Consider the following 26,802-nt stretch of genomic DNA (forward strand, 5'->3'; position numbering starts at 1 on the left):
GCTTACTGGGAACTACACGCACAGGTCTCTTCTACAGGTGCAGTAACCGAGTGAGCTGTCTTATTCCGATCTGACATGTGCCCCGTAGGATAAACGTCTCTACAGTTACTACAATGCCAATAGCTCTAACTCTAAATAAAAGCGAGACCTATTGCATTGCAAATGCTTTTTTTATGCAGATTTCTATTGTGCAAACTCTACCTGAAGGTATTGGAGCGCTTTAAGTGAGCTCCAGTTACGTTACACAAGGGCACATTCAGGCACGGGGAGTTTATGTGATCGGCAGGCAGGGCTGCTCGGTACCACCACACCCACCACCATACCCACCACCATACCCACCATCACCACCACCACCCTGGCCACCACCTCCACCCTACCCACCACCACCAAACCCACCACCATTCCTACCACCACCCTTACCCACTGCCACCCTCCACCCATATCCACCGCCACCCTACCCACTGCCACTATACCCACCAGAACCCTACCCACCACCACCAGTAGTAGGTAGTGGAGTAGGAGTAGGAGTAGTAGTAGGAGTAGTAGGCGGTGGAATGTGAATAGTAGGAGTAGTAGTAGGTTTTGGAGTAGGAGTAGTAGGTGGTGGAGTAGTAGGTGGTGGAGTAGGAGTAGTTGGAGTAGTAGGTGGTGGAGTAGGAGTAGTAGTAGGAGTAGGTGGTGGAGTAGGAATAGGAGTAGTATGTGGTGGAGTGGGAGTAGTAGTTGGAGGAGTAGGAGTAGTAGGTGGTGGGGGAGTAGTAGTAGGTGGTGGAGTAGGTGGTGGAGTAGTAGGAGGAGTAGTAAGTGGTGGAGTGGGAGTAGTAGGTGGTGGAGTAGGAGTAGTAGGTGGTGGAGTAGTAGTAGGTGGTGTAGTAGGTGGTGGAGTAGTAGGAGTAAGGAAGAGGAGTAGGAGGGGTAGGAGTAGGTGGTGGAGTAGGAGTAGGAGTAGGAGTAGTAGGTGTAGTAGGTGGTGGAGTAGGAGTAGGAGTAGTAGGTGGTGGAGTAGGAGTAGTAATAGTAGTAGGTGGTTGAGTAGTAGTAGGTGGTGTAGTAGTAGTAGTAGGTGTAGTAGTAGTAGTAGGTGTAGTAGTAGTAGTAGGTGAAGTAGGAGCAGTAGTAGGTGGTGGAGTAGTAGTAGGAGGTGAAGTAGGGGCAGTAGTAGGTGGTGGAGTAGGAGTAGGTGGAGTAGGAGTAGTAGGTGGAGTGGAAGGAGTAGTAGTAGGAGGAGTAGGTGGTGGAGTGGGAGTAGTAGGTGGTGGAGTGGAAGTAGTAGGTGGTGGAGAAGGAGTAGTAGGTGGTGGAGTAGGAGTTGTAGTAGGCGGTGAAGTAGGAGTAGTAGGTGGTGGAGTAGGAGTAGTAGTAGTAGGTGGTGGTGTAGGAGTAATAGGTTGTGGAGTAGGAATAGTAGTAGTAGTAGGTGGTGGAGTAGTAGTAGTAGTAGGTGGTGGAGTAGGAGTAGTAGGTGGAGTGAGAGTAGTAGAAGTAGTAGTAGATGAGTAGGTGGTGTAGAAGTAGTAGTAGGTGGTGGAGTAGGAGTAGTAGTAGGTGGTGGAGTAGGAGTAGTTGTAGGTGGTGGAGTAGTAGTAGTAGTAGGTGGTGGAGTAGGAGTAGTAGGTGGTGGTGGAGTAGGAGTAGTAGGTTGTGGAGTAGTAGTAGTAGGTGGAGTAGTAGCAGTAGGTGGAGTAGGAGTAGTTGTAGTAGTAGGTGGAGTAGGAGTAGTAGTATTAGGTGGAGTAGTAGTACTAGTAGGTGGTGGAGTAGGAGTAGTATGTGGTGTAGGAGTAGTGGGAGCAGGAGTAGTAGTAGTAGGTGTAGTAGTAGGTGGGGGAGTAGGAGTAGTAGTAGGTGTAGTAGTAGTAGGTGGCAGGGTAGGAATGGGAGTAGGTGGTGAAGTAGTAGTAGTAGTAGTAGGTGATGGAATAGGAGTAGTAGGTGGTGGAGTAGGAGGTGGAGTAGTAGTAGTAGGTGTAGGAGTAGTAGGAGGTAGAGGAGTAGTATTTTGTGGAGTATGAGTAGTAGTAGTAGTAGGTGGTGGACTAGTAGTAGTAATAGAAGGTGGTGAAGTAGAAGTAGGAGTAGCAGTAGGTGTTGGAGTAGTAGTAGGTGCTGGAGTAGGAGTAGTAGGTGTAGTAGGAGTAGGTGGTGGAGTAGTAGTAGTAGTAGGTGCTGGAGTAGTAGTAGTAGGTGGAGTAGTAGTAGGTGGTGGAGTAGTAGTAGTAGCAGAAGGTGGTGGAGTATGAGTAGTAGGTGGAGTAGTAGTAGGTGGTGGAGTAGGAGTAGTAGGTGGTGGAGTAGAAGGAGTAGTGGGTAGTGGAGTAGTAGTAGGTGGTGGAGTATGAGTAGTAGGTGGTGGAGTAGGAGTAGTAGGTGGTGGAGTAGGAGTAGTAGGTGGTGGAGTATGAGTAGTAGGTGGAGTAGTAGTAGGAGTAGTAATAGTAGATGGTGAAGTATGAGTAGTAGGTGGTGGAGTAGTAGCAGGTGGTGGACTAGGAGTAGTAGATGGTGGAGTAGGAGTAGTAGGAGTAGTTGGTGAAGTAGGAGTAGTAGATGGTGGAGTAGGAGTAGTAGGTGGTGGAGAAGGAGTAGTAGTAGGTGGTCTTGTAGGTGTTGGAGTAGTAGGTGGTGGAGTAGGAGGAGAAGGAGTAGGTGGTGGAGTAGGAGTAGTAGGTGGTGGAGGTGGAGTAGTAGGTAGTGGAGGTGGAGTAGTAGGTGGTGGAGTAGGGGTAGTAGTAGGTGGTGGAGTAGGAGTATGTGGAGTAGTAGTAGTTGGAGTAGTAGGTGGAGTAGTACTAGGTGTAGGTGGAGTAGGAGAAGTAGTAGGAGTAGTAGGTGGTGGTGAAGTAGTAGGAGTAGTAGGTGGTGGTGAAGTAGTAGGAGTAGTAGGTGGTGGTGGTGGAGTAGGAGTAGTAGGTGGTAGAGTAGGAGTAGTAGGTGGTGCAGTAGTAATAGGAGTATTAGGTGGTGGAATAGTAGTAGTAGGTGGTGGAGTAGGAGTAGTAGGTGGTGGAGTAAGTTTAGTAGAAGTAGTGGTGTAGTAGGAGTAGTAGGTGGAGTAGGAATAGTAGGTGGAGTAGGAATAGTAGGTGGTGGATTAGGAGGAGTAGGAGGAGTAGTAGGAGTAGTGGTAGTATGTGATGTAGTAGGGGTAGTATGTGGTGTAGTAGGAGTAGTATGTGGTTTAGTAGGAGTAGTAGGGGGTGGAGTAGGAGTAGTAGGTGGTGCAGGAGTAGTGGGAGTAGGAGTAGTAGTAGATGGTGTAGTAGTAGTAGGTGGAGTAGTAGGTGGCGGAGTAGGAATGGGAGTAAGGGGTGGAGTAGTAGTATTAGTAGGTGGTGGAATGGAAGTAGTAGGTGGTGGAGTAGAAGGTGGTGGAGTAGTAGTAGTAGGTGTAGGAGTAGTAGGAGGTAGAGGAGTAGTAGGTTGTGGAGTAAGAGTAGTAGTAGTAGGTGGTGGAGTAGGAGTAGTAGTAGTAATAGAAGGTGGTGGAGTAGAAGTAGGAGTAGCAGTAGTAGGAGTAGCAGTAGTAGGAGTAGCAGTAGGTGCTGGAGTAGTAGTAGCTGCTGGAGTAGGAGTAGGTGGTGTAGTAGGAGTAGGTGGTGTAGTAGGAGTAGGTGGTGTAGTAGTAGTAGGTGGTGGAGTAGTAGTAGTAGGTGGTGGAGTAGTAGTAGCAGTAGGTGGTGGTGTATGAGTAGTAGGTGGAGTAGTAGGTGGGGGAGTAGGAGTAGTAGGTGGTGGAGTAGGAGTAGTGGGTGGTGGAGTAGTAGTAGGTGGTGGAGTATGAGTAGTAGGTGGTGGAGTAGTAGTAGGTGGTGGAGTAGGAGTAGTAGGTGGTGGAGTAGGAGGAGTAGTAGGAGTAGGTGGTGGAGTAGTAGTAGGAGTAGTAATAGTAGTAGTTGGTGGAGTTTGAGTAGTAGGTGGTGGAGTAGTAGCAGGTGGTGGACTAGGAGTAGTAAATGGTGGAGTAGGAGGAGGAGTAGTAGTAGAGTAAGTGGTGGAGTAGGAGTAGTAGGTGGTGGAGTAGGAGCAGTAGAAGTGGCGGTGGAGAAGTAGTTGGAGGTGAAGTAGGAGTAGTAGTAGGTGGTGTAGTAGGTGGTGGAGTAGGAGTAGGTGGTGGAGTAGGAGTAGGTGGTGGAGTAGGAGTAATAGGTGGTGGAGGTGGAGTAGTAGGTGGTGGAGGTGGAGTAGTAGTAGGCAATGGAGTAGGAGTAGTAGGTGGTGGAGTAGGAGTAGGTGGAGTAGTACTAAGTGGAGTAGGTGGAGTAGGAGAAGTAGTAGGAGTAGTAGGTGGTGGTGAAGTAGTAGGTGGCGGTGGTGGTGAAGTAGTAGGAGTAGTAGGTGGTGGAGTAGGAGTAGTAGGTGGTGCAGTAGTAATAGGAGTAGTAGGTGGTGGAATAGTAGTAGTAGGTGGTGGAATAGTAGTAGTATGTGGTGGAATAGTAGTAGTAGGTGGTGGAGTAGGTATAGTAGGATTAGTGGTGGAGTAGGAATAGTAGGTGGAGTAGGAATAGTAGGTGGAGTAGGAATAGTAGGTGGAGTAGGAATAGTAGGTGGTGGATTAGGAGGAGTAGGAGTAGTGGAAGTATGTAGTGTAGTAGGGGTAGTATGTGGTGTAGTAGGAGTAGAATGTGGTGTAGTAGGAGTAGTAGGGCGTGGAGTAGGAGTAGTAGTAGTAGGATTAGTAGGTGGTGGTGGTGGAGTAGTAGGTGGTGGTGGAGTAGGAGTAGTACATGGTGGAGTAGTAGGTGGCGAGTAGGAGTAGTAGGTTGTGGAAGAGTAGCAGTAGTAGTAGTAGTAGGTGGTGTAGTAAGAGTAGTAGGTGGTGGAGTAGGAATAGTAGGTGGTGGAGTAGGAGTAGTAGGTGGAGTAGTAGTAGTATGTGGTGGAGGAGTAGTAGGTGTAGTAGTAGGGTGTGGAGTAGGAGTAGTAGGTGGTGGAGTAGTAGGTGGTGGACTAGGAGTAGTAATCAGTATTTCTTACAAAGCCCTTGGACTATACCATTTCCTGCTGAAAGGCAATATTTTTCTCCATGTGTTCCTATATGTGGCGTGTCACGCAGTTTGGTACTTGCTTACCCTTTATGTTAAACAAGCATTTGCAATGCAATAGGTTTTGCAGTTACGCAAGTTTGAGCTATTGGCATTGTAAATGTATATGCCTTTTATTTATCTATTTAAAACTAAACCCAAAATAAAAGGCCTAGCCATTTACAATACTACGCTAATTCCCTTACCTTTTATCTGCATATCTTCCCCTTCATTCTAATCTAAATACTCCATCAATACAACAGATCTTACTCACAAACATATACAATATATGTTGCCCTCTACCAAACACATATAGTTTACAGTTAGACACAATAAGTCTGTGTATATCACATTAGGCCATGGAGAAGTAGTTGTAGGTGGTGAAGTAGGAGTAGTAGGTGGTGGAGTAGGAGTAGTAGTAGGTGGTGGAGTAGGTGTTGGAGTAGTAGGTGGTGGAGTAGGAGGAGTAGGAGTAGGTGGTGGAGTAGGAGTAGTAGGTGGTGGAGGTGGAGTAGTAGGTGGTGGAGGTGGAGTAGTAGGTGGAGGTGGAGTAGTAGTAGTAGGTGGTGGAGTAGGAGCAGTAGGTGGTGAAGTAGGAGTAGGTGGGTTAGTAGTAGTTGGAGTAGTAGGTGGAGTAGTACTAGGTGTAGTAGGTGGAGTAGGAGTAGTAGGTGGTGGTGAAGTAGTAGGAGTAGTAGGTGGTGAAGTCGTAGGAGTAGTAGGTGGTGGTGAAGTAGTAGGAGTAGTAGTAGGTGGTGCAGTAGTAATAGGAGTAGTAGGTGGTGGAATAGTAGTAGTAGGTGGTGGAATAGTAGTAGTAGGTGGTGGAATAGTAGTAGGTGGTGGAGTAGGAGTAGTAGGTGGTGGAGTAGGTGTAGTAGGAGTAGTGGTGTAGTAGGAGTAGTAGGTGGAGTAGGAATAGTAGGTGGAGTAGGAATAGTAGGTGGTGGATTAGGAGGAGTAGTAGTAGTAGTAGGAGTAGTGGTAGTATGTGGTGTAGTAGGGGTAGTATGTGGTGTAATATGAGTAGTAGGGGGTGGAGTAGGAGTAGTAGTAGTAGGTGGTGGAGTAGGAGTAGTAGGTGGAGTAGTAGTAGGTGGTGGAGTAGGAGTAGTATGTGGTGTAGGACTAGTGGGAGTAGGAGTACTAGTAGATGGTGTAGTAGTATGTGGTGGAGTAGGAGTAGGTGGTGGAGTAGTAGGTGGTGGAGGTGGAGTAGTAGGTGGTGGAGGTGGAGTAGTAGGTGGAGGTGGAGTAGTAGTAGTAGGTGGTGGAGTAGGAGCAGTAGGTGGTGGAGTAGGAGTAGGTGGAGTAGTAGTAGTTGAAGTAGTAGGTGGAGTAGTACTAGGTGTAGAAGGTGGAGTAGGAGTAGTAGGTGGTGGTGAAGTAGTAGGAGTAGTAGGTAGTGAAGTAGTAGGAGTAGTAGGTGGTGGTGAAGTAGTAGGGGTAGTAGTAGTAGGTGGTGCAGTAGTAATAGGAGTAGTAGGTGGTGGAATAGTAGTAGTAGGTGGTGGAATAGTAGTAGGTGGTGGAGTAGGAGTAGTAGGTGGTGGAGTAGTGGTGTAGTAGCAGTAGTGGTGTAGTAGGAGTAGTAGGTGGAGTAGGAATAGTAGGTGGAGTAGGAATAGTAGGTGGTGGATTAGGAGGAGTAGTAGTAGGAGTAATGGTAGTATGTGGTGTAGTAGGGGTAGTATGTGGTGTATTATGAGTAGTAGGGGGTGGAGTAGGAGTAGTAGTAGTAGTAGGTGGTGGAGTAGGAGTAGTAGGTGTAGTAGTAGTAGGTGGTGGAGTAGGAGTAGTAGGTGGTGTAGGAGTAGTGGGAGTAGTAGTAGTAGTAGATGGTGTAGTAGTAGGTGGTGGAGTAGGAGTAGTAGTAGTAGGTGGAGTAGTAGTAGGTGGCGGGGTAGGAATGGGAGTAGGTGGAGTAGTAGTAGTAGGTGGTGGAATAGTAGTGGTGTAGTAGGAGTAGTAGGTGGAGTAGGAATAGTGGGTGGAGTAGGAATAGTAGGTGGAGTAGGAATAGTAGGTGGTGGATTAGGATGTGTAGTAGTAGAGTAGTGGTAGTATGTGGTGTAGTAGGGGTAGTATGTGGTGTAATAGGAGTAGTAGGGGTGGAGTAGGAGTAGTAGTAGTAGTAGTAGGTGGAGTAGGAGTAGTAGGTGGAGTAGTAGTAGTAGTAGGTGGTGGAGTAGGAGTAGTAGGTGGTGTAGGCGTAGTGGGAGTAGGAGTAGTAGTAGATGGTGTAGTAGTAGGTGGTGGAGTAGGAGTAGCAGTAGTAGGTGGAGTAGTAGTAGGTGGCAGAGTAGGAATGGGAGTAGGTGGTGGAGTAGTAGTAGTAGGTGGTGGAATAGGAGTAGTAGGAATAGGTGGTGGAGTAGTAGGTTGTGGAGTATGAGTAGTAGTAGTAGTAGGTGGTGGAGTAGTAGTAGTAATAGAAGGTGGTGGAGTAGAAGTAGGAGTAGCAGTAGTAGGAGTAGCAGTCGGTGCTGGAGTAGTAGTAGGTGATGGAGTAGGAGTAGTAGGTGTAGTAGCAGTAGGTGGTGTAGTAGGAGTAGGTGGTGTAGTAGTAGTAGTAGGTGGTGGAGTAGTAGTAGTAGCAGTAGGTGGTGGAGTATGAGTAATAGGTGGAGTAGTAGGTGGGGTAGTAGGAGTAGGAGTAGTAGGTGGTGGAGTAGGAGTAGTGGGTGGTGGAGTAGTAGTAGGTGGTGGAGTATGAGTAGTAGGTGGTGGAGTAGGAGTAGTAGGTGGTGGAGTAGGAGTAGTAGTAGGAGTAGGTGGTGGAGTTGTAGTAGGAGTAGTAATAGTAGTAGGTGGTGGAGTATGAGTAGTAGGTGGTGGAGTAGTAGCAGGTGGTGGACTAGGAGTAGTAGATGGTGGAGGAGGAGTAGTAGTAGGAGTAGTAGGTGCTGGAGTAGTAGTAGTAGGTGGAGTAGTAGTAGGTGGTGGAGTAGTAGTAGTAGCAGAAGGTGGTGGAGTATGAGTAGTAGGTGGAGTAGTAGTAGGTGGTGGAGTAGGAGTAGTAGGTGGTGGAGTAGAAGGAGTAGTGGGTAGTGCAGTAGTAGTAGGTGGTGGAGTATGAGTAGTAGTTGGTGGAGTTTGAGTAGTAGGTGGTGGAGTAGTAGCAGGTGGTGGACTAGGAGTAGTAGATGGTGGAGTAGGAGTAGTAGGAGTAGTTGGTGAAGTAGGAGTAGTAGATGGTGGAGTAGGAGTAGTAGGTGGTGGAGAAGGAGTAGTAGTAGGTGGTCTTGTAGGTGTTGGAGTAGTAGGTGGTGGAGTAGGAGGAGAAGGAGTAGGTGGTGGAGTAGGAGTAGTAGGTGGTGGAGGTGGAGTAGTAGGTAGTGGAGGTGGAGTAGTAGGTGGTGGAGTAGGGGTAGTAGTAGGTGGTGGAGTAGGAGTATGTGGAGTAGTAGTAGTTGGAGTAGTAGGTGGAGTAGTACTAGGTGTAGGTGGAGTAGGAGAAGTAGTAGGAGTAGTAGGTGGTGGTGAAGTAGTAGGAGTAGTAGGTGGTGGTGAAGTAGTAGGAGTAGTAGGTGGTGGTGGTGGAGTAGGAGTAGTAGGTGGTAGAGTAGGAGTAGTAGGTGGTGCAGTAGTAATAGGAGTATTAGGTGGTGGAATAGTAGTAGTAGGTGGTGGAGTAGGAGTAGTAGGTGGTGGAGTAAGTTTAGTAGAAGTAGTGGTGTAGTAGGAGTAGTAGGTGGAGTAGGAATAGTAGGTGGAGTAGGAATAGTAGGTGGTGGATTAGGAGGAGTAGGAGGAGTAGTAGGAGTAGTGGTAGTATGTGATGTAGTAGGGGTAGTATGTGGTGTAGTAGGAGTAGTATGTGGTTTAGTAGGAGTAGTAGGGGGTGGAGTAGGAGTAGTAGGTGGTGCAGGAGTAGTGGGAGTAGGAGTAGTAGTAGATGGTGTAGTAGTAGTAGGTGGAGTAGTAGGTGGCGGAGTAGGAATGGGAGTAAGGGGTGGAGTAGTAGTATTAGTAGGTGGTGGAATAGAAGTAGTAGGTGGTGGAGTAGAAGGTGGTGGAGTAGTAGTAGTAGGTGTAGGAGTAGTAGGAGGTAGAGGAGTAGTAGGTTGTGGAGTAAGAGTAGTAGTAGTAGGTGGTGGAGTAGGAGTAGTAGTAGTAATAGAAGGTGGTGGAGTAGAAGTAGGAGTAGCAGTAGTAGGAGTAGCAGTAGTAGGAGTAGCAGTAGGTGCTGGAGTAGTAGTAGCTGCTGGAGTAGGAGTAGGTGGTGTAGTAGGAGTAGGTGGTGTAGTAGGAGTAGGTGGTGTAGTAGTAGTAGGTGGTGGAGTAGTAGTAGCAGTAGGTGGTGGTGTATGAGTAGTAGGTGGAGTAGTAGGTGGGGGAGTAGGAGTAGTAGGTGGTGGAGTAGAAGGAGTAGTGGGTGGTGGAGTAGTAGTAGGTGGTGGAGTATGAGTAGTAGGTGGTGGAGTAGTAGTAGGTGGTGGAGTAGGAGTAGTAGGTGGTGGAGTAGGAGGAGTAGTAGGAGTAGGTGGTGGAGTAGTAGTAGGAGTAGTAATAGTAGTAGTTGGTGGAGTTTGAGTAGTAGGTGGTGGAGTAGTAGCAGGTGGTGGACTAGGAGTAGTAAATGGTGGAGTAGGAGGAGGAGTAGTAGTAGAGTAAGTGGTGGAGTAGGAGTAGTAGGTGGTGGAGTAGGAGCAGTAGAAGTGGCGGTGGAGAAGTAGTTGTAGGAGGTGAAGTAGGAGTAGTAGTAGGTGGTGTAGAAGGTGGTGGAGTAGGAGTAGGTGGTGGAGTAGGAGTAGGTGGTGGAGTAGGAGTAGTAGGTGGTGGAGGTGGAGTAGTAGGTGGTGGAGGTGGAGTAGTAGTAGGCAATGGAGTAGGAGTAGGTGGAGTAGTACTAAGTGGAGTAGGTGGAGTAGGAGAAGTAGTAGGAGTAGTAGGTGGTGGTGAAGTAGTAGGAGTAGTAGGTGGCGGTGGTGGTGAAGTAGTAGGAGTAGTAGGTGGTGGAGTAGGAGTAGTAGGTGGTGCAGTAGTAATAGGAGTAGTAGGTGGTGGAATAGTAGTAGTAGGTGGTGGAATAGTAGTAGTATGTGGTGGAATAGTAGTAGTAGGTGGTGGAGTAGGTATAGTAGGATTAGTGGTGGAGTAGGATTAGTAGGTGGAGTAGGAATAGTAGGTGGAGTAGGAATAGTAGGTGGTGGATTAGGAGGAGTAGGAGTAGTAGGAGTAGTGGAAGTATGTGGTGTAGTAGGGGTAGTATGTGGTGTAGTAGGAGTAGAATGTGGTGTAGTAGGAGTAGTAGGGCGTGGAGTAGGAGTAGTAGTAGTAGGATTAGTAGGTGGTGGTGGTGGAGTAGTAGGTGGTGGTGGAGTAGGAGTAGTACATGGTGGAGTAGTAGGTGGCGAGTAGGAGTAGTAGGTTGTGGAAGAGTAGCAGTAGTAGTAGTAGTAGGTGGTGTAGTAAGAGTAGTAGGTGGTGGAGTAGGAATAGTAGGTGGTGGAGTAGGAGTAGTAGGTGGAGTAGTAGTAGTATGTGGTGGAGGAGTAGTAGGTGTAGTAGTAGGGTGTGGAGTAGGAGTAGTAGGTGGTGGAGTAGTAGGTGGTGGACTAGGAGTAGTAATCAGTATTTCTTACAAAGCCCTTGGACTATACCATTTCCTGCTGAAAGGCAATATTTTTCTCCATGTGTTCCTATATGTGGCGTGTCACGCAGTTTGGTACTTGCTTACCCTTTATGTTAAACAAGCATTTGCAATGCAATAGGTTTTGGAGTTACGCAAGTTTGAGCTATTGGCATTGTAAATGTATATGCCTTTTATTTATCTATTTAAAACCAAACCCAAAATAAAAGGCCTAGCCATTTACAATACTACGCTAATTCCCTTACCTTTTATCTGCATATCTTCCCCTTCATTCTAATCTAAATACTCCATCAATACAACAGATCTTACTCACAAACATATACAATATATGTTGCCCTCTACCAAACACATATAGTTTACAGTTAGACACAATAAGTCTGTGTATATCACATTAGGCCATGGAGAAGTAGTTGTAGGTGGTGAAGTAGGAGTAGTAGTAGGTGGTGGAGTAGGTGTTGGAGTAGTAGGTGGTGGAGTAGGAGGAGTAGGAGTAGGTGGTGGAGTAGGAGGAGTAGGAGTAGGTGGTGGAGTAGGAGTAGTAGGTGGTGGAGGTGGAGTAGTAGGTGGTGGAGGTGGAGTAGTAGGTGGAGGTGGAGTAGTAGTAGTAGGTGGTGGAGTAGGAGCAGTAGGTGGTGAAGTAGGAGTAGGTGGGTTAGTAGTAGTTGGAGTAGTAGGTGGAGTAGTACTAGGTGTAGTAGGTGGAGTAGGAGTAGTAGGTGGTGGTGAAGTAGTAGGAGTAGTAGGTGGTGAAGTAGTAGGAGTAGTAGGTGGTGGTGAAGTAGTAGGAGTATTAGTAGGTGGTGCAGTAGTAATAGGAGTAGTAGGTGGTGGAATAGTAGTAGTAGGTGGTGGAATAGTAGTAGTAGGTGGTGGAATAGTAGTAGTAGGTGGTGGAATAGTAGTAGGTGGTGGAATAGTAGTAGTAGGTGGTGGAATAGTAGTAGGTGGTGGAGTAGGAGTAGTAGGTGGTGGAGTAGGTGTAGTAGGAGTAGTGGTGTAGTAGGAGTAGTAGGTGGAGTAGGAATAGTAGGTGGAGTAGGAATAGTAGGTGGAGTAGGAATAGTAGGTGGTGGATTAGGAGGAGTAGTAGTAGTAGTAGGAGTAGTGGTAGTATGTGGTGTAGTAGGGGTAGTATGTGGTGTAATATGAGTAGTAGGGGGTGGAGTAGGAGTAGTAGTAGTAGGTGGTGGAGTAGGAGTAGTAGGTGGAGTAGTAGTAGGTGGTGGAGTAGGAGTAGTATGTGGTGTAGGACTAGTGGGAGTAGGAGTACTAGTAGATGGTGTAGTAGTATGTGGTGGAGTAGGAGTAGGTGGTGGAGGTGGAGTAGTAGGTGGTGGAGGTGGAGTAGTAGGTGGTGGAGGTGGAGTAGTAGGTGGAGGTGGAGTAGTAGTAGTAGGTGGTGGAGTAGGAGCAGTAGGTGGTGGAGTAGGAGTAGGTGGAGTAGTAGTAGTTGAAGTAGTAGGTGTAGTAGTACTAGGTGTAGAAGGTGGAGTAGGAGTAGTAGGTGGTGGTGAAGTAGTAGGAGTAGTAGGTGGTGAAGTAGTAGGAGTAGTAGGTGGTGGTGAAGTAGTAGGGGTAGTAGTAGTAGGTGGTGCAGTAGTAATAGGAGTAGTAGGTGGTGGAATAGTAGTAGTAGGTGGTGGAATAGTAGTAGGTGGTGGAGTAGGAGTAGTAGGTGGTGGAGTAGTGGTGTAGTAGCAGTAGTGGTGTAGTAGGAGTAGTAGGTGGAGTAGGAATAGTAGGTGGAGTAGGAATAGTAGGTGGTGGATTAGGAGGAGTAGTAGTAGTAGGAGTAATGGTAGTATGTGGTGTAGTAGGGGTAGTATGTGGTGTATTATGAGTAGTAGGGGGTGGAGTAGGAGTAGTAGTAGTAGTAGGTGGTGGAGTAGGAGTAGTAGGTGTAGTAGTAGTAGGTGGTGGAGTAGGAGTAGTAGGTGGTGTAGGAGTAGTGGGAGTAGTAGTAGTAGTAGATGGTGTAGTAGTAGGTGGTGGAGTAGGAGTAGTAGTAGTAGGTGGAGTAGTAGTAGGTGGCGGGGTAGGAATGGGAGTAGGTGGAGTAGTAGTAGTAGGTGGTGGAATAGTAGTGGTGTAGTAGGAGTAGTAGGTGGAGTAGGAATAGTGGGTGGAGTAGGAATAGTAGGTGGAGTAGGAATAGTAGGTGGTGGATTAGGATGTGTAGTAGTAGAGTAGTGGTAGTATGTGGTGTAGTAGGGGTAGTATGTGGTGTAATAGGAGTAGTAGGGGTGGAGTAGGAGTAGGAGTAGTAGTAGTAGTAGTAGGTGGAGTAGGAGTAGTAGGTGGAGTAGTAGTAGTAGTAGGTGGTGGAGTAGGAGTAGTAGGTGGTGTAGGCGTAGTAGGAGTAGTAGTAGATGGTGTAGTAGTAGGTGGTGGAGTAGGAGTAGCAGTAGTAGGTGGAGTAGTAGTAGGTGGCAGAGTAGGAATGGGAGTAGGTGGTGGAGTAGTAGTAGGTGGTGGAATAGGAGTAGTAGGAATAGGTGGTGGAGTAGTAGGTTGTGGAGTATGAGTAGTAGTAGTAGTAGTAGGTGGTGGAGTAGTAGTAGTAATAGAAGGTGGTGGAGTAGAAGTAGGAGTAGCAGTAGTAGGAGTAGCAGTCGGTGCTGGAGTAGTAGTAGGTGATGGAGTAGGAGTAGTAGGTGTAGTAGCAGTAGGTGGTGTAGTAGGAGTAGGTGGTGTAGTAGTAGTAGGTGGTGGAGTAGTAGTAGTAGCAGTAGGTGGTGGAGTATGAGTAATAGGTGGAGTAGTAGGTGGGGTAGTAGGAGTAGGAGTAGTAGGTGGTGGAGTAGGAGTAGTGGGTGGTGGAGTAGTAGTAGGTGGTGGAGTATGAGTAGTAGGTGGTGGAGTAGGAGTAGTAGGTGGTGGAGTAGGAGTAGTAGTAGGAGTAGGTGGTGGAGTTGTAGTAGGAGTAGTAATAGTAGTAGGTGGTGGAGTATGAGTAGTAGGTGGTGGAGTAGTAGCAGGTGGTGGACTAGGAGTAGTAGATGGTGGAGGAGGAGGAGTAGTAGTAGGAGTAGTAGGTGGTGGAGTAGGAGTAGTAGTAGGTGGTGTAGTAGGTGTTGGAGTAGTAGGTGGTGGAGTAGGTGGAGGAGTAGGAGTAGTAGGTGGTGGAGGTGGAGTAGTAGGTGGTGGAGGTGGAGTAGTAGGCAATGGAGTAGGAGTAGTAGGTGGTGGAGTAGGAGTAGTAGTAGGTGGTGGAGTAGGAGTAGGTGGAGTAGTAGGTGGAGTAGTACTAGGTGTAGGTGAAGTAGGAGAAGTAGTAGGAGTAGTAGGTGGTGGTGAAGTAGTAGGAGTAGTAGGTGGTGGTGGTGGTGAAGTAGTAGGAGTAGTAGGTGGTGGAGTAGGAGTAGTAGGTGGTGGAATAGTAGTAGTAGGTGGTGGTGGAGTAGGAGTAGTGGTGTAGTAGGAGTAGTAGGTGGAGTAGGAATAGTAGGTGGAGTAGCAATAGTAGGTGGTGGATTAGGAGGAGTAGGAGTAGTGGTAGTATGTGGTGTAGTAGGGGTAGTATGTGGTGTAGTAGGGGTAGTATGTGGTGTAGTAGGAGTAGAATGTGGTGTAGTAGGAGTAGTAGGGGGTGGAGTAGGAGTAGTAGTATTAGGAGGTGGTGGTGGAGTAGTAGGTGGTGGTGGAGTAGGAGTAGTACATGGTGGAGTAGTAGGTGGCGGAGTAGGAGTAGTAGGTGGTGGAGGAGTAGCAGTAGTAGTAGTAGGTGGTGTAGTAAGAGTAGTAGGTGGTGGAGTAGGAATAGTAGGTGGTGGAGTAGGAGTAGTAGGTGGAGTAGTAGTAGTATGTGGTGGAGTAGTAGGAGTAGTAGTAGGGTGTGGAGAGGGAGTAGTAGGTGGTGGGGTAGTAGGAGTAGTAGGTGGTGGAGTAGGAGTAGTAATCAGTATTTCTTACAGAGCCCTTGGACTATACCATTTCCTGCTGAAAGGCAATATTTTTCTCCATGTGTTCCTATATATGGCGTGTCACGCAGTTTGGTACTTACCTACCCTTTATGTTAAACAAGCATTTGCAATGCAATAGGTTTTGCAGTTACGCAAGTTTGAGCTATTGGCATTGTAAATGTATATGCCTTTTATTTATCTATTGAAAACCAAACCCAATATAAAAGGCCTAGCCATTTACAATACTACCCTAAATCCCTTACCTTTTATCTGCATATCTTCCCCTTCATTCTAATCTAAATACTCCATCAATACAACACATCTTACTCACAAACATATACAATATATGTTGCCCTCTACAAAACACATATAGTTTACAGTTAGACACAATAAGTCTGTGTATATCACATTAGGCCATTTAGTACTTTTTTTACTTTTATTTAAAATTACAATTCAATTTCATTATGTTTTACAAAATAAAAACAACACCCAAAAAACAATGTCATTTACACTATCAATAGCTCTAAATAATGTCACTGCGAGACCTATTGCATTTTTAATGCTTGTTTAGGAAAGTAACCATTGAACGTGTTCCTCTGGAAGGGCTGAATTCCACTAAGGACAGGACTGCCAGTACTTCACTTCACTTAATCTGGTGTGCTATTTCCCTCAGTAGAGAACTATTTAGGGATAGCCTCATCTTGGTTTGGTCTGTTGTCCCAGTGTCCCAAGTCAATCACTGACGTCATGATACCTTATCTTATCATATTTATATTTGTATTGTGCTTTTTCTTCTTGGTAGAGTGTGTATAATACAGACCTGTTCCTGGAGCTGTGTTCCACGAGTATGAAGCTGGTATAGACTTTTCTAGCAGTATGAAGGGTCTATTCTTTTCATGTTGTCAGGAATGTTTTTACAAATCTTTGGTATGTTTGTGGAGCCTTTATGATGGATTGCTATGTTTGCAGATGTTGGATTGTGACAATCGGGGTAAAACCAATGCAGGGCGATAATCTTTGTAACAATTTGATTTTCTTCCACCTTGTCCTCCACTGTTAAACATAAAAAAGGGACCACAGTCCAAAGCACCTTCCTATCCGAGAACTGACCAACAGAATGACATTTAAAGTCACAGCCTACTTTTTTGCCAGGAGTGAAAGGATAAGACTGATCCTGTCATTATCTGTACCATGTAGATTAAGTGCAAGAAGTTCTGTGCCACTTAAAAAGTAAGTGTCTAAACAGATTTTGCACAGGGTCTTTGGAGGACACATCTTACCACTTCAACCACACACTGCACACTGGATTTTACTCAAATATCTTACAGTAGTAGCCTCAGGACTCCTTTATATCTATTGGATCTCATTTTCATCTGTATTATTGGTCATCTCTGAAGGATAATAGTAAAAAAAATATAAAGTAACCCATTTTATTACAATAGCAAAACTTTAAATACAAATAATAAAGTCACTTTCTTGGTAACTTGGTTACTCATAACCTCTAGGGTATTTTCCTTTATTAACTTTGGAAGTACCTTTTCACGTAGCTGTGGGATCAGTAACTGCTTCGAATGCGGGTCAATATGAACATTGTGCCCTGGATATTATTCTGATGCTGTGCACATGTCTGATCTGTGTGCCATACAAAACCTGCCAACCTTTCTATGTGTATTTTTGTGCCTTTGCCAGTTCCCTCAATTGAAGTTTGTTTTGGACCAATGGCCGAGAGGTCACTTTCAGAGTAATTAAAAAGGGATAAAGCCTGTGGACTAAGAGTAGCGGTGTCACCATAAGACTTAAATGTGTCTTACTCCTGCAACCTGGCTTTTTTCTTTTCCCTATTTCTTGTGTAAATTTCACACCAATTGGGGATGAGAATTGAGATGGGGAAGGCATCATTAAGCACTTAAAAATGTTTATGAACAGTTTACGCAGTTCCTCCTAGCCAAAGTTACCACAGTGGGTGAAAGTGTAAATAGAGTAGTGTGTGCAGAATATGTGTGGGAGTAAATGTCTGATGCAGCTGGCCCAATGCATAGTGTAGCAATAGGTAGAATACTGTTTACCTCACTGGCAAAATGCATTGTTGGGACCTAGCTTGTTGACTCCGACTCTACTCCTCTCCTTGCTCTTCTTCCTCCTGAAGAGATAGAGTATCTTCTGCTTGATCAGTACACCAGCGACTGCTCCCATAAACAAAGGCTGGTGGGTTGGGTGGGGTTGTGGGGGAGGCGTTCTGCACGGGGGGAACACAAGGTAAAAAAGTTGCTGCCGGCCTCTCCACCATTACGTCACTCCACCTCTCCTCTTCCTCCCTGCTGGTCCCAGCAGCCCCTGGGACAGACTCCCTGTCCAATCCCATAGTGTAGATTGTTCTGAGCAGACAGGAACGACTCCCTGCTCCGACCAGGGAGTCTGTGGTGTTTCTCCATCCTGGCTGCTCAGTGCAGCTGCGCTGGAGAAAACCTAAGTGCGCATGTGTGTTTCGGTCGGCCAAGTGGAGTGCACATAGCACTTCTCCTCCTCCTGCCATGCCTCTGCCCGCCCCTCCCAACACCGTTGGCTAACAGCCGGCAAATGTAAATTAAAACGATACAAGAACATAGTTTTAATTTACATTTGCTGGCTCTGGGCCAGGCAGTGGGGCGACGCTCCTCCGCCATTGCGGAGGAGCTGCAATTGCAGTACACCCTTACTCTGCATGCTTCAAAACCATGCAATTCTGGAGGGCCCTCATTCAGATGCACTCACCACTCAGGTGTGCCATGGATGACTCTTCCGCAAACAAGAGACACAGAGGCTATGTGGGTCATCTGGTGTAGATATTCTGTGACAGAATGCTGATTCTTGCTGAATAAAATCTGGTAGTATGGTGATATGTTTTGAGTAAAAGATTTTGGGTAATTGGTGGAAAAGGGTATTGTTTTAGGGAAGAAGGTTGTAAAATGCATGAAACCAGCATTTCATTTGAGGCGGTGGTGCTCAATTTTGAGAACTGGGACTTATTTTTCAACATCAGGCTCTGATGAAGAAAAAGAGAGATAAAGGCAGCAAAGGAAGAAGGAAGAGAAAGAAGATAAAACAATGACAAAGGGAGAAAGAAAGGGGTAAAAATGAACCTACAAGTTTGAGATAAAGGGACAGAGAGTGTAGGGTGGTGCCTGAAAGAAACATGAAGTGGAGTTAAGACTGGTGGGTAGCCTTGGTATTCGGTAACCCATGTCATTCAGCAGCACTGGTGCCAGACTTCTGAGAATAACTTTGGGTCCAGGCACTTAAAAAAAAAAAATACAAATTAAGCACTGCCTGAAACATATGTTCAGGGCATATGAGCTGCAGATCACACACTTGCATTAGATCGCCATCTGGTGTTGGGCTCGGATGCTTGCACCTTGTTGTTGTCTTGGAAGAAGTCTTTGTAGTTACGAGATAGGTAACTCCTCCCTTGGACGATAGTGTGCATGGGCATCGACTCCATCCTTAGATTGCATTTTTCCGCCATTGGGTTCAAATGCAACTTTTACACTCCAGTTCAAAACTTCAATTTCAAACTTTTTCGACGCAGAAAACTTTCTTAAAATCTTCGAATTCACTTTAGACATCCAAATCTTCAACGCGACTCTCATTGGCTCGATTCCGGTTGTCGGCGCAGGCCGCTGGTCCTATCGTCACTGTAAGGCCTGCGGCTTATGGAAACGACGCCGTTCAAAAAATGCCCCCAGTGTGGAGCGAAATTCCCACACACTGACCATCATAAGGTCTGCAACCTGTGTCTCTCGCCAGAACACAACGAGTCCAGCTGTCCAGCCTGTGCGCCTTTCGATCAAAGAAGACCATTGGAGATTGTCGGGCTCGACGACACATCATGGCGCTGAGATCAGCTCCGGAACGAGGATGTTTTTGATGAAGGCCCAGATGTCCCAGAAGAAGATTCAGAAGATCTCAAAATTGTGTCAGAGGCAGAAGACTCCGATGACCCCATCACTCCTGGTCAACGAGTGAGTACTACTGCCCCTATCCCAACCCCACCATCAAAACAGAAGGCACTGGTCAAGACTTAGCCTGTTGGCCCCAGTCGCGACTGAAAGTATGCTTCAGAAGCCCCGCCTCTGTGCCAGGCTCCGAAGAAGAAAGACAAGCCTTCCGGTAGCGCGGGACTGAGCAAACCGCATATAATAGTCCCACCTGCGCCTTTGGCACCAAAGCCAAGAGAACACTCTGCTCCAAAATCGATTCCGATTCCTTCGGCCCCGAAAGACAAACCGGCCTCGGAACACCTCCAGGCCTGTAGATAAACCGGCTTCGAACATTTCTAAACCTAGGGACTACGCCTCTGCTCCGAAACCAAAACCTTCGGAACCAAAAAAACAAGCCTAAGGATTCTACCATGCCTGCTAAGGCCAAAGAACATAAAAATCAGCACCAGCCCCTCTCCGAACCAAAATAATCGCAGCCGAAAGCGGGGATTGAGGAAGAGGAACGTTTTCATCCAGATCCTGTTGATCGCAGGCAGAAAAAGATCTATATTAACCTAAAACAGGACTTGTCACAGCTGTGCCATCCAAAAGCAAAAAGCCAGTGCCTGTGAAGAAAAAGGACTCTGCTACATCACCTATGCCCCTTCTTCTCCAGTACCTCCTGCTAATCCTATTCCTCTCCCCAAACCTGTTACACCACCTCTACCTGTAACTTCTCCACCACATACACCACCACCATATGATGATGATGATGATGATGATGATGATGATGATGACAACCTAGGGGTGGGGGGAGACTCCAATGATCCTTTCACAGATCCAGATGACCCACCACAAGACAATTGGAATTACAATGATCCAATAGATCTTCCAGACCTCCCAAACCCCTAACCATACCAAACAAAAACATCTCTCCCAGATGATTATATTGGTTTTGGACAATTAATCAATAGGGCTGCTTTTTTCACGGCGTCACAATGCACTGTGACAAATCAGAGGAAGATTTCCTTTTAGATACATTTGAACAGTCCCAAAGAACTGTAAAAATATTACCAATGATTAAGGGGGTCATTAAACAGCCCCTGACATATTTAAAGATCCTGTACGAGCCAGGATTCTTAATCCAAGGATCGATAAAAAATATATAGACCTTCCCCTGACAACCCCGCGTACATCAAGGGACAACTACCTTTAGATTCTCTAGTAGTTTCCAACGCTAGAAAGTGCGCAAATTCACAAACCTCCCGGATGCACCACCCCCAATAAAGAATCCAAATTAATAGATGCATCTGGCAAAAGGGTAGCTGCGCAGGTAGCCAATCAATGGCGCATAACTAACACTCAAGCACTGCTAGCTAGATATGATAGGGCCCACTATGATCAGCTAGAAACCCTATTACAGCATTTGCCTGACCACATTTAAAACTCAATCAAATGATCTCATCCAAGAGAGCAAACTGATCACAAACTCCTCAACTAAATGTGCCCTAGACACAGCAGACACTGCCTCTAGGTCCATCAATACCAGTGTGCTGCTCAGACGACATGCATGGCTACACATTTCAGGCTTTAAACAAGAAAACCAGACAACTATTTTAAATCAGCCGTTCAATCAACAACAACTTTTTGGACCGGATGTGGACACTGCTCTTGAAAAAATGAAAAAAGACACAGAGACTGCTAAGTCCATGGGAGCGTTACAGTCTCCGCAAACACCTGGCTCCTTTCGTCGCTCCTTTTACAGAGGAGCCTCCAAGAACATGGGCACAGATACCTCATCTTCCTTTAAAAACACTACCCAAACATCCCCTAACAGAGGATATTTTAGAGGAGGATACTGAGGCAATAACAGCAGAGGAACAGGATGAGGTAACAACAACACTCGGACCTCCCCTGCTGCTAAACTTTGACTTCCCTCCAGTCCCCCCAAACCGTTCAACTCCAGTCGGAGGAAGACTATCACAGTTCCTACCTGTCTGGCAATCCATCACAACAGACAAGTAGGTAAGACAAATTATCCAATATGGTTACTGCCTGGAACTTACAGCTACCCCCCTAAACATACCATCCAGACAGTGTCCAATGTCCACAGAACATTACACTTTTAAAACAAGAAATTCTTTCACTGCTTCAAAAGCATACCATAGAGCCAGTCCCCTTACTACATCAGGGGACACTCTCTGTATTTCCCAATCCCCAAAAAAGACGGGTCCTTAAGGCCAATACTCTACCTCAGACCCCTCAATCTGTATATACACTCAGATTATTTTCACATGATCACTCTCCAACAAGTGCTTCCTCTACTCCAACAAGGAGACTTCCTTGCCATGTTAGATCTCAAGGACACCTACTTCCACATTCCCATACATCCTGCTCACAGGAAGTATCTAAGATTCGTAGTGGACGGACAACATTATCAGTTCAAAGTCCTTCCGTTCGGAGTCACCACCGCTCCCAGAGTATTTACCAAATGCCTGGCAGTGGTAGCAGCAAACTTAAGAAGACAGCAAATCCATGTCTTCCCATACCTGGACGACTGGCTAATAAAAGCCAAGTTGTTAAACAAGTGTGTTCAACACATTCAACAAACCAAACACTGCACAACTTGGGGTTCACAATCAACTATACCAAGTCTCACCTCCAACCCTCTCATGTACATCAATACCTGGGAGCCACAATAAATACTTCCACAGCTCTAGCATATCCCAGTCCAGCCAGGATAGCCAGTATACAAGCGCTCTCTCCCAGCCAGAGTGTTCATGCAACTCATAGGCATGATGGCATCTTGCATATTCATTGTACCGTATGCAAAACTTCAAATGCGTCCCTTACAGGAATGTCTAGCACATCAGTGGAATCAAGCTCAGGGACAACTTACAGATCTGGTGTTGGTGGACAACCGCACACATCGCTCTCTGCAGTGGTAGAACACAAAAAACGTATCCAAAGGGCGGCCGTTCCTCGAGCCTGTTCCACAGATAGTACTAATAACAGACGCATCACTCTCAGGATGGGGAGCACATCTCCTCAATCACACAACTCAAGGCAAATGGACCACCCAACAAAAAGAGCTCTATGTCAATCATCTGGAATTGCTAGCAATATTCCTAGCTCTAAAATCATTCAAAGTTCTTGTACAAAACAAAGCTGTCCTGATCCTCACGGACAACATGACAGCCATGTATTACATACAAAAACAAGGAGGCACACATTCTCTGCAGCTGTCCCAGCTTGCACAGAGCATTTGGGGGTGGGCCATTCCACAAAACATATACCTCCTTGCAGAACATCTTCCAGGAGTTCACAAACCAATTGCGGATCTGTTAAGTCGACAGACACAACAGATTCACGAATGGGAACTACATCCACAAGTTCTTCTACCATTTTTCCAAATGTGGGGCTCACCAGACGTAGATCTGTTTGCCGCACACGAAAATGCAAAATTCCCAACCTTCGCTGCCAGGTTTCCACACTCACGGTCCAAGGGCAATGCGATATGGATGAACTGGTCAGGCACATTTGCGTACGCTTTTCCGCCACTCTCACTGATTCCACTAGTGGTACGCAAGCTCCGACAACAGTCTCTAAAAACGATCCTAGTGGCTCCCACATGGGCACGCCAACCATGGTTCACAACATTGTTGGAACTCTCAGTAGTCCCACACCAAAAACTACGCCTCTCCCCATTACTACTAATGCAGAACCATGTAGAGATAAGGCACCCCGATCCAACTCGACTCAATCTAGCGATCTGGCTCCTGAAGTCCTAGAGTTCGGTTACCTTAACCTTCCACCATATAGTATGAACATCATTAAAGAGGCCAGGCGCTTTACCACCAGAGCTTGCTGTGTAGCAAATGGAAGAAATTTGCCATTTACTGCACTAACAATCATATCAATCCATTGGATGCCTCCATCAAAAACATCATTTGCTATTTGCTACATTTGTAAAGATGTAATCTAGCATACTCATCTATACGTTTACATCTAGCAGCTCTTGCCGCTTACTTACAAAATACAAACCAGCAATTAAAGCCTTAATGGATGGCCTTAAAATGATCATTACTCCTAGATTACCACCCTCTCTGGTATGGAATCTCAACATTGTACTTACTAGGCTCATGAGACCTCCATTTGAACCTCTACATAAATGTGAACTTTCCTTATTGCAATTACCTCTCTCAGAAGGGTGAGTGAGATCCAGGCTTTAACCATACAATAACCCTTCTTACAAATACACCGTAACAAGGTGGTTCTCAGAACAAATCAAAAATGTCATCTCACCTTAACCAATCAGTGGAGCTACCAGTGTTTTTCCAAAGCCTGGACTTCGTAGGAGAAAGAGCTCTTCACACACTAGACGTCAAAAGAGCCCTACTTTATTACATTGGCAGAACTAAACTTTTTTGCAAAACAAAACAATTGTTTGTGTCTTTCTCCCCACCGCATAAAGGTAATCCCATCTCCAAAGGTGGGATTGCAAGGTGGATCGTTAAATGTATCCAAATATGCTACCAAAAAGCTAAATGCACTTTAACAATTCCCCCTAGAGCACATTCAACATGCAATCTAGGGGCTTCCATGGCATTCTTAGGGAACATTCCCCTAGAAGACATTTGTAAGGTAGCAACATGGTCTACAACACACACCTTTACTAAGCACTATTGTGTTGACGTGCAAGCCAAGCAAGAAGCTGCTGTAGGCCAGGCTGTTCTTAAAACTGTTTTTCAAACAACTGCAACTGATACAGGTGACCACCGCTAAGGAAGATACTGCTTTACAGTCTATGCAAGTGTGTGATCTGCAGCACATATGCCTTGAACTGAAAATGCTACTTACCAGTATGCATCTGTTCTTGGCATGTAGAGCTGCACATCCACACACGCCCACCCACCTCCCTGGGACCTGTATCCATTCCAGTTCTATCTTACTTAGATAAACATGCATGGACATCTTCTTCTTTACAACTAACTCCATCATTTCCCATCATGGCGAAAAACTATCTAAGGATGGAGTCGATGCCCATGCGCAGTATCGTCAAAGGGAGGAGTCACCTATCTCGTGACTACAAAGACTTCTTCCAAAACAACAACAAGGTACAAGCATTAGAGTCCAACACTAGATGGCGATCTAATGCAAGCGTGTGGATCTGCAGCTCTACTCGCCAAGAACAGATGCATACTGGTAAGTAGCATTTTCATTTCTTGTTAGTATTCACAAACATTATTCATGGCTCATCCCACCTTGGGGAAGAACATAGATCAACTCCTAAATAAAGGTTTAAATAAGTGTTTTGTAGGTGGGGGCATGGTTGTGAATACTCCCAAAATGAATGGTAGTATAGTAAAAAATGGTAAACCACCCTGGACCAATATTTTGCTGATGAATCCAAATATGTACAAATGTCTGCTCTGTTATCTGGGAAGTAAATAAGAAGTGAGTGTTACCGACCATAACTTTTGCGTGAACATCACTTGTGTTTAGTGGCTGTGTAGGGAAATGTTAGTATATAGTTTAAAGTTTTTTCCTTTGGCATTGTTAAAGTTATGTCCTTCTTTTCTAGATCAATTCTACATGTTTACAGAGGTGCACCCGGACTTTGCAGAGGAGTACATATACCCTGAACATACAGGATATGAAAGCTGCCTGCACACTCCTTCAGCTGAGACGCCGAATGGTTTCTGTACTGATTTCAGCCCAGAGGAGGAAGAAAGTAACCCGCTGATAAAGAAGCTGGACTGATCACAGAACAACTCCATTGTACCTCTCCTGGTGAGAGGTGACAGTCTTTTCTTAGGCTCTGAACATAGATACTCCAAATGTACATGACAAAATATTGTATGTAACTTTTTGTGAGAGTTTATTATCTTTTTCACTTCCGTAAAATGTTAATTTATCATTATTTTCATATTAGAGATTGGGATGCTATTTTCAGTTCCATTTTTAAGTGTCTTTTGAAAGCCAAGAATGTGAATACTCTCCATATGTAGTCTTTGTACTTCAGAGGAAGCTCACACTTATTTATAATCGACTTTTTCTTTTCCTGTACTGTACACGGTGTCTTACAGTGTGCACTTACAAGGGATAATGCTCTGACTACTGTGGTGTTTTGTGCACTTTGGTAATTAGTAGTTTATCTGTATCCAACACTGTACCTCGTTTATTGCTTTTGCTCATTAGTTCGAGGCAGTTTTGGAAGACAGCCGTTATGCTCAGGTTGATGTGTTTTTTATTTTCGATGACGCAGTGATTGAATCTGTCGCAGTGCCCGCATCTGGGTCATAGACCGGTGATTTCCGGCAGTGTTCCTTTTTCAGGAGCCCATCTAGAGCCAGAATAAACAAAACAAACAAAACACACGAAAGAGACAGAAAACATTCAGGTTTGTGCGTTGTATTTGCGGTATCGCAAGCTGCGTGACTGCAACATACATGGACATGCTTGGTCAGGGCCGGCTTTAGAGATGGTAGCGCCCGGTGTGTCAATCATTTTTGGCTCCCCTCCCCTCCCCTGCATCACCCCCCTCCCAATAGTCAGCGCCCCTTCCACATGTCAGCGTCTAGTGCAGCTGCACCTGTCGCACATCCCTAAAGCCGGCCCTGCACTTAGTGAATGGAATGCACCAAAAAGCTAGTTTATTTAATTGATTATAAACTGTATCATGCAGTTTGATAGGTTGATGTCCTATACTCCTGCGCAGCCTTGCTCCATCAATTTAGAATGTTCGGGAGTCTAAATCAGGCCACTGACTTCAAACTATTTTATTTTCTCTGATGTTGACATTGACATCTAAGATTGCAAATGGGCTTATCAATGCCAGCACTGTACTCTTTCGGCGTTCCTTTCTTTTAACAAGCACTGATTTCGCATATGTGCATCAGTAAGGTTAGTCGCACCGGCAGACTTACCATGAAGTCTTCCGTGCCCAAACATGTGGGACTTCTGCTCCAGAATTTGGATAGAACTGTCATAGACTCCTGAGTAGGAAAGGCATTTTGCACATTTTGTATCTGCAGCACAGAATCACGTGTGACAATTTGTAAGGTGCCGTTTTGTGGAATGCAATAGAACCTAGCCTATATTTTTAATCTTGGTAATATATAGCATGTGCTAAAATTCCTACATTCCAAAAATTTCGATTGTATATTTCGTTATACTTTTTTGTTGCAAGTTAGTTTGATGTAGTTCCTTGTGATCTTTTTTAATGGAATTATTTTACTACAAGAGAACTTTTTTTCTGGAAACTTGTAACTTCCTGGAAAGAAAAGTTGTAGAAGTGACTTAAACGTAAATCTTTAGAATCCCAAACGTGTTAATAGTATATGACTGCACCATACCAGTATCACAAACAAAAAAGAAAGCAAATGCACACAAAAAACTTGAAGAAAGTTGGCAAGCATTCCTAGAAGGGCGGAGATACTTAATTTATCTGCCAACAATTCAGTTCGCTAATATCCATGTCGCCTTTCAGTTCCCGCTATATATTCCAATACCAGTATATTAGTGCACGTAAAAATGTTAAATTGTAATGAACTTTGATTCCACATTTTTAATTTAAAAAATGAATTCTGTACTACTTTGAAATCAGCAGTGCAGATGCTGTTACCAATATAATTTGTTCAGAAATCTGCACAGAGAAAGATATCGAGAAGTGAGGGAAACATTGTGCACAAAGCTTCTAAAGTTGGGTTTTGTCGTCACCTTGACGTTGACTAAAATGGGATTGATAGGAAAGATGGCAAATAAAATTCATCTAACTAGATTTTAATCTAACTATCAGTGTTAAAACTAAGACAGTGATATGTTATGGCAACTAGATATTTTTATAATCTGGCGAAATTCTGCGAGTGAACTCCAAACACTTTCTTATGACAGCCACTGCTGAAGGATGCTTCTCTGATCTGGGATAGAAGATCAACTTCAGATAAATTTACATTGTACGCAAAAATTCGAGGTCAGGAGTGTCAACGCACAGTTTTGATAGTCTACCAATATTTCAAGCATTCTTTGGGAGTATTGATTTACTGTTTTAACTTCACATCGACTGTTGACAATATGTTGATAGTCGTTATTGTGTAGTTGATATAAGTTCAGGTTTATAAAATCCTTGATAACTTTGTAAAAATACCCAGAGAACAACTTATTTTTGAGGTAATAATCACTTCTAATGCAGCCAGGTAAGACTCCTTAAATGATTGACTAATTTGTTGGCCTGTTTTCTGACATTAGTGAGTCAGAGTAAAGTTCAATACATTTATACTAGCCTTGCTCGATTAAAAGGCCATATTATTGTCCTACTTTTT

The 26,802-nt window shown here is 45.2% G+C and overlaps 1 protein-coding gene across 1 annotated transcript in view; it reads left to right on the forward strand.

Annotated features, from left to right (window-relative positions):
- The window catches only part of LPCAT1 (lysophosphatidylcholine acyltransferase 1), a 550,146-nt gene extending 524,301 nt beyond the window's left edge, over nucleotides 1-25,845 (forward strand). Inside the window, exon 14 of the mRNA XM_086965209.1 lies at nucleotides 24,063-25,845. Within this exon, the coding sequence (XP_086821335.1) occupies nucleotides 24,063-24,241 (179 nt within the window). The 3' untranslated portion in view covers nucleotides 24,242-25,845. The remainder of the gene's footprint in view (nucleotides 1-24,062) is intronic.
- The last annotated feature ends 957 nt before the right edge of the window (nucleotides 25,846-26,802 follow it).

This window comes from Lissotriton vulgaris, chromosome 4_1 (assembly GCF_964263255.1).
Source record: "Lissotriton vulgaris chromosome 4_1, aLisVul1.2, whole genome shotgun sequence".
Taxonomy (NCBI): Eukaryota; Metazoa; Chordata; class Amphibia; order Caudata; family Salamandridae; genus Lissotriton; species Lissotriton vulgaris.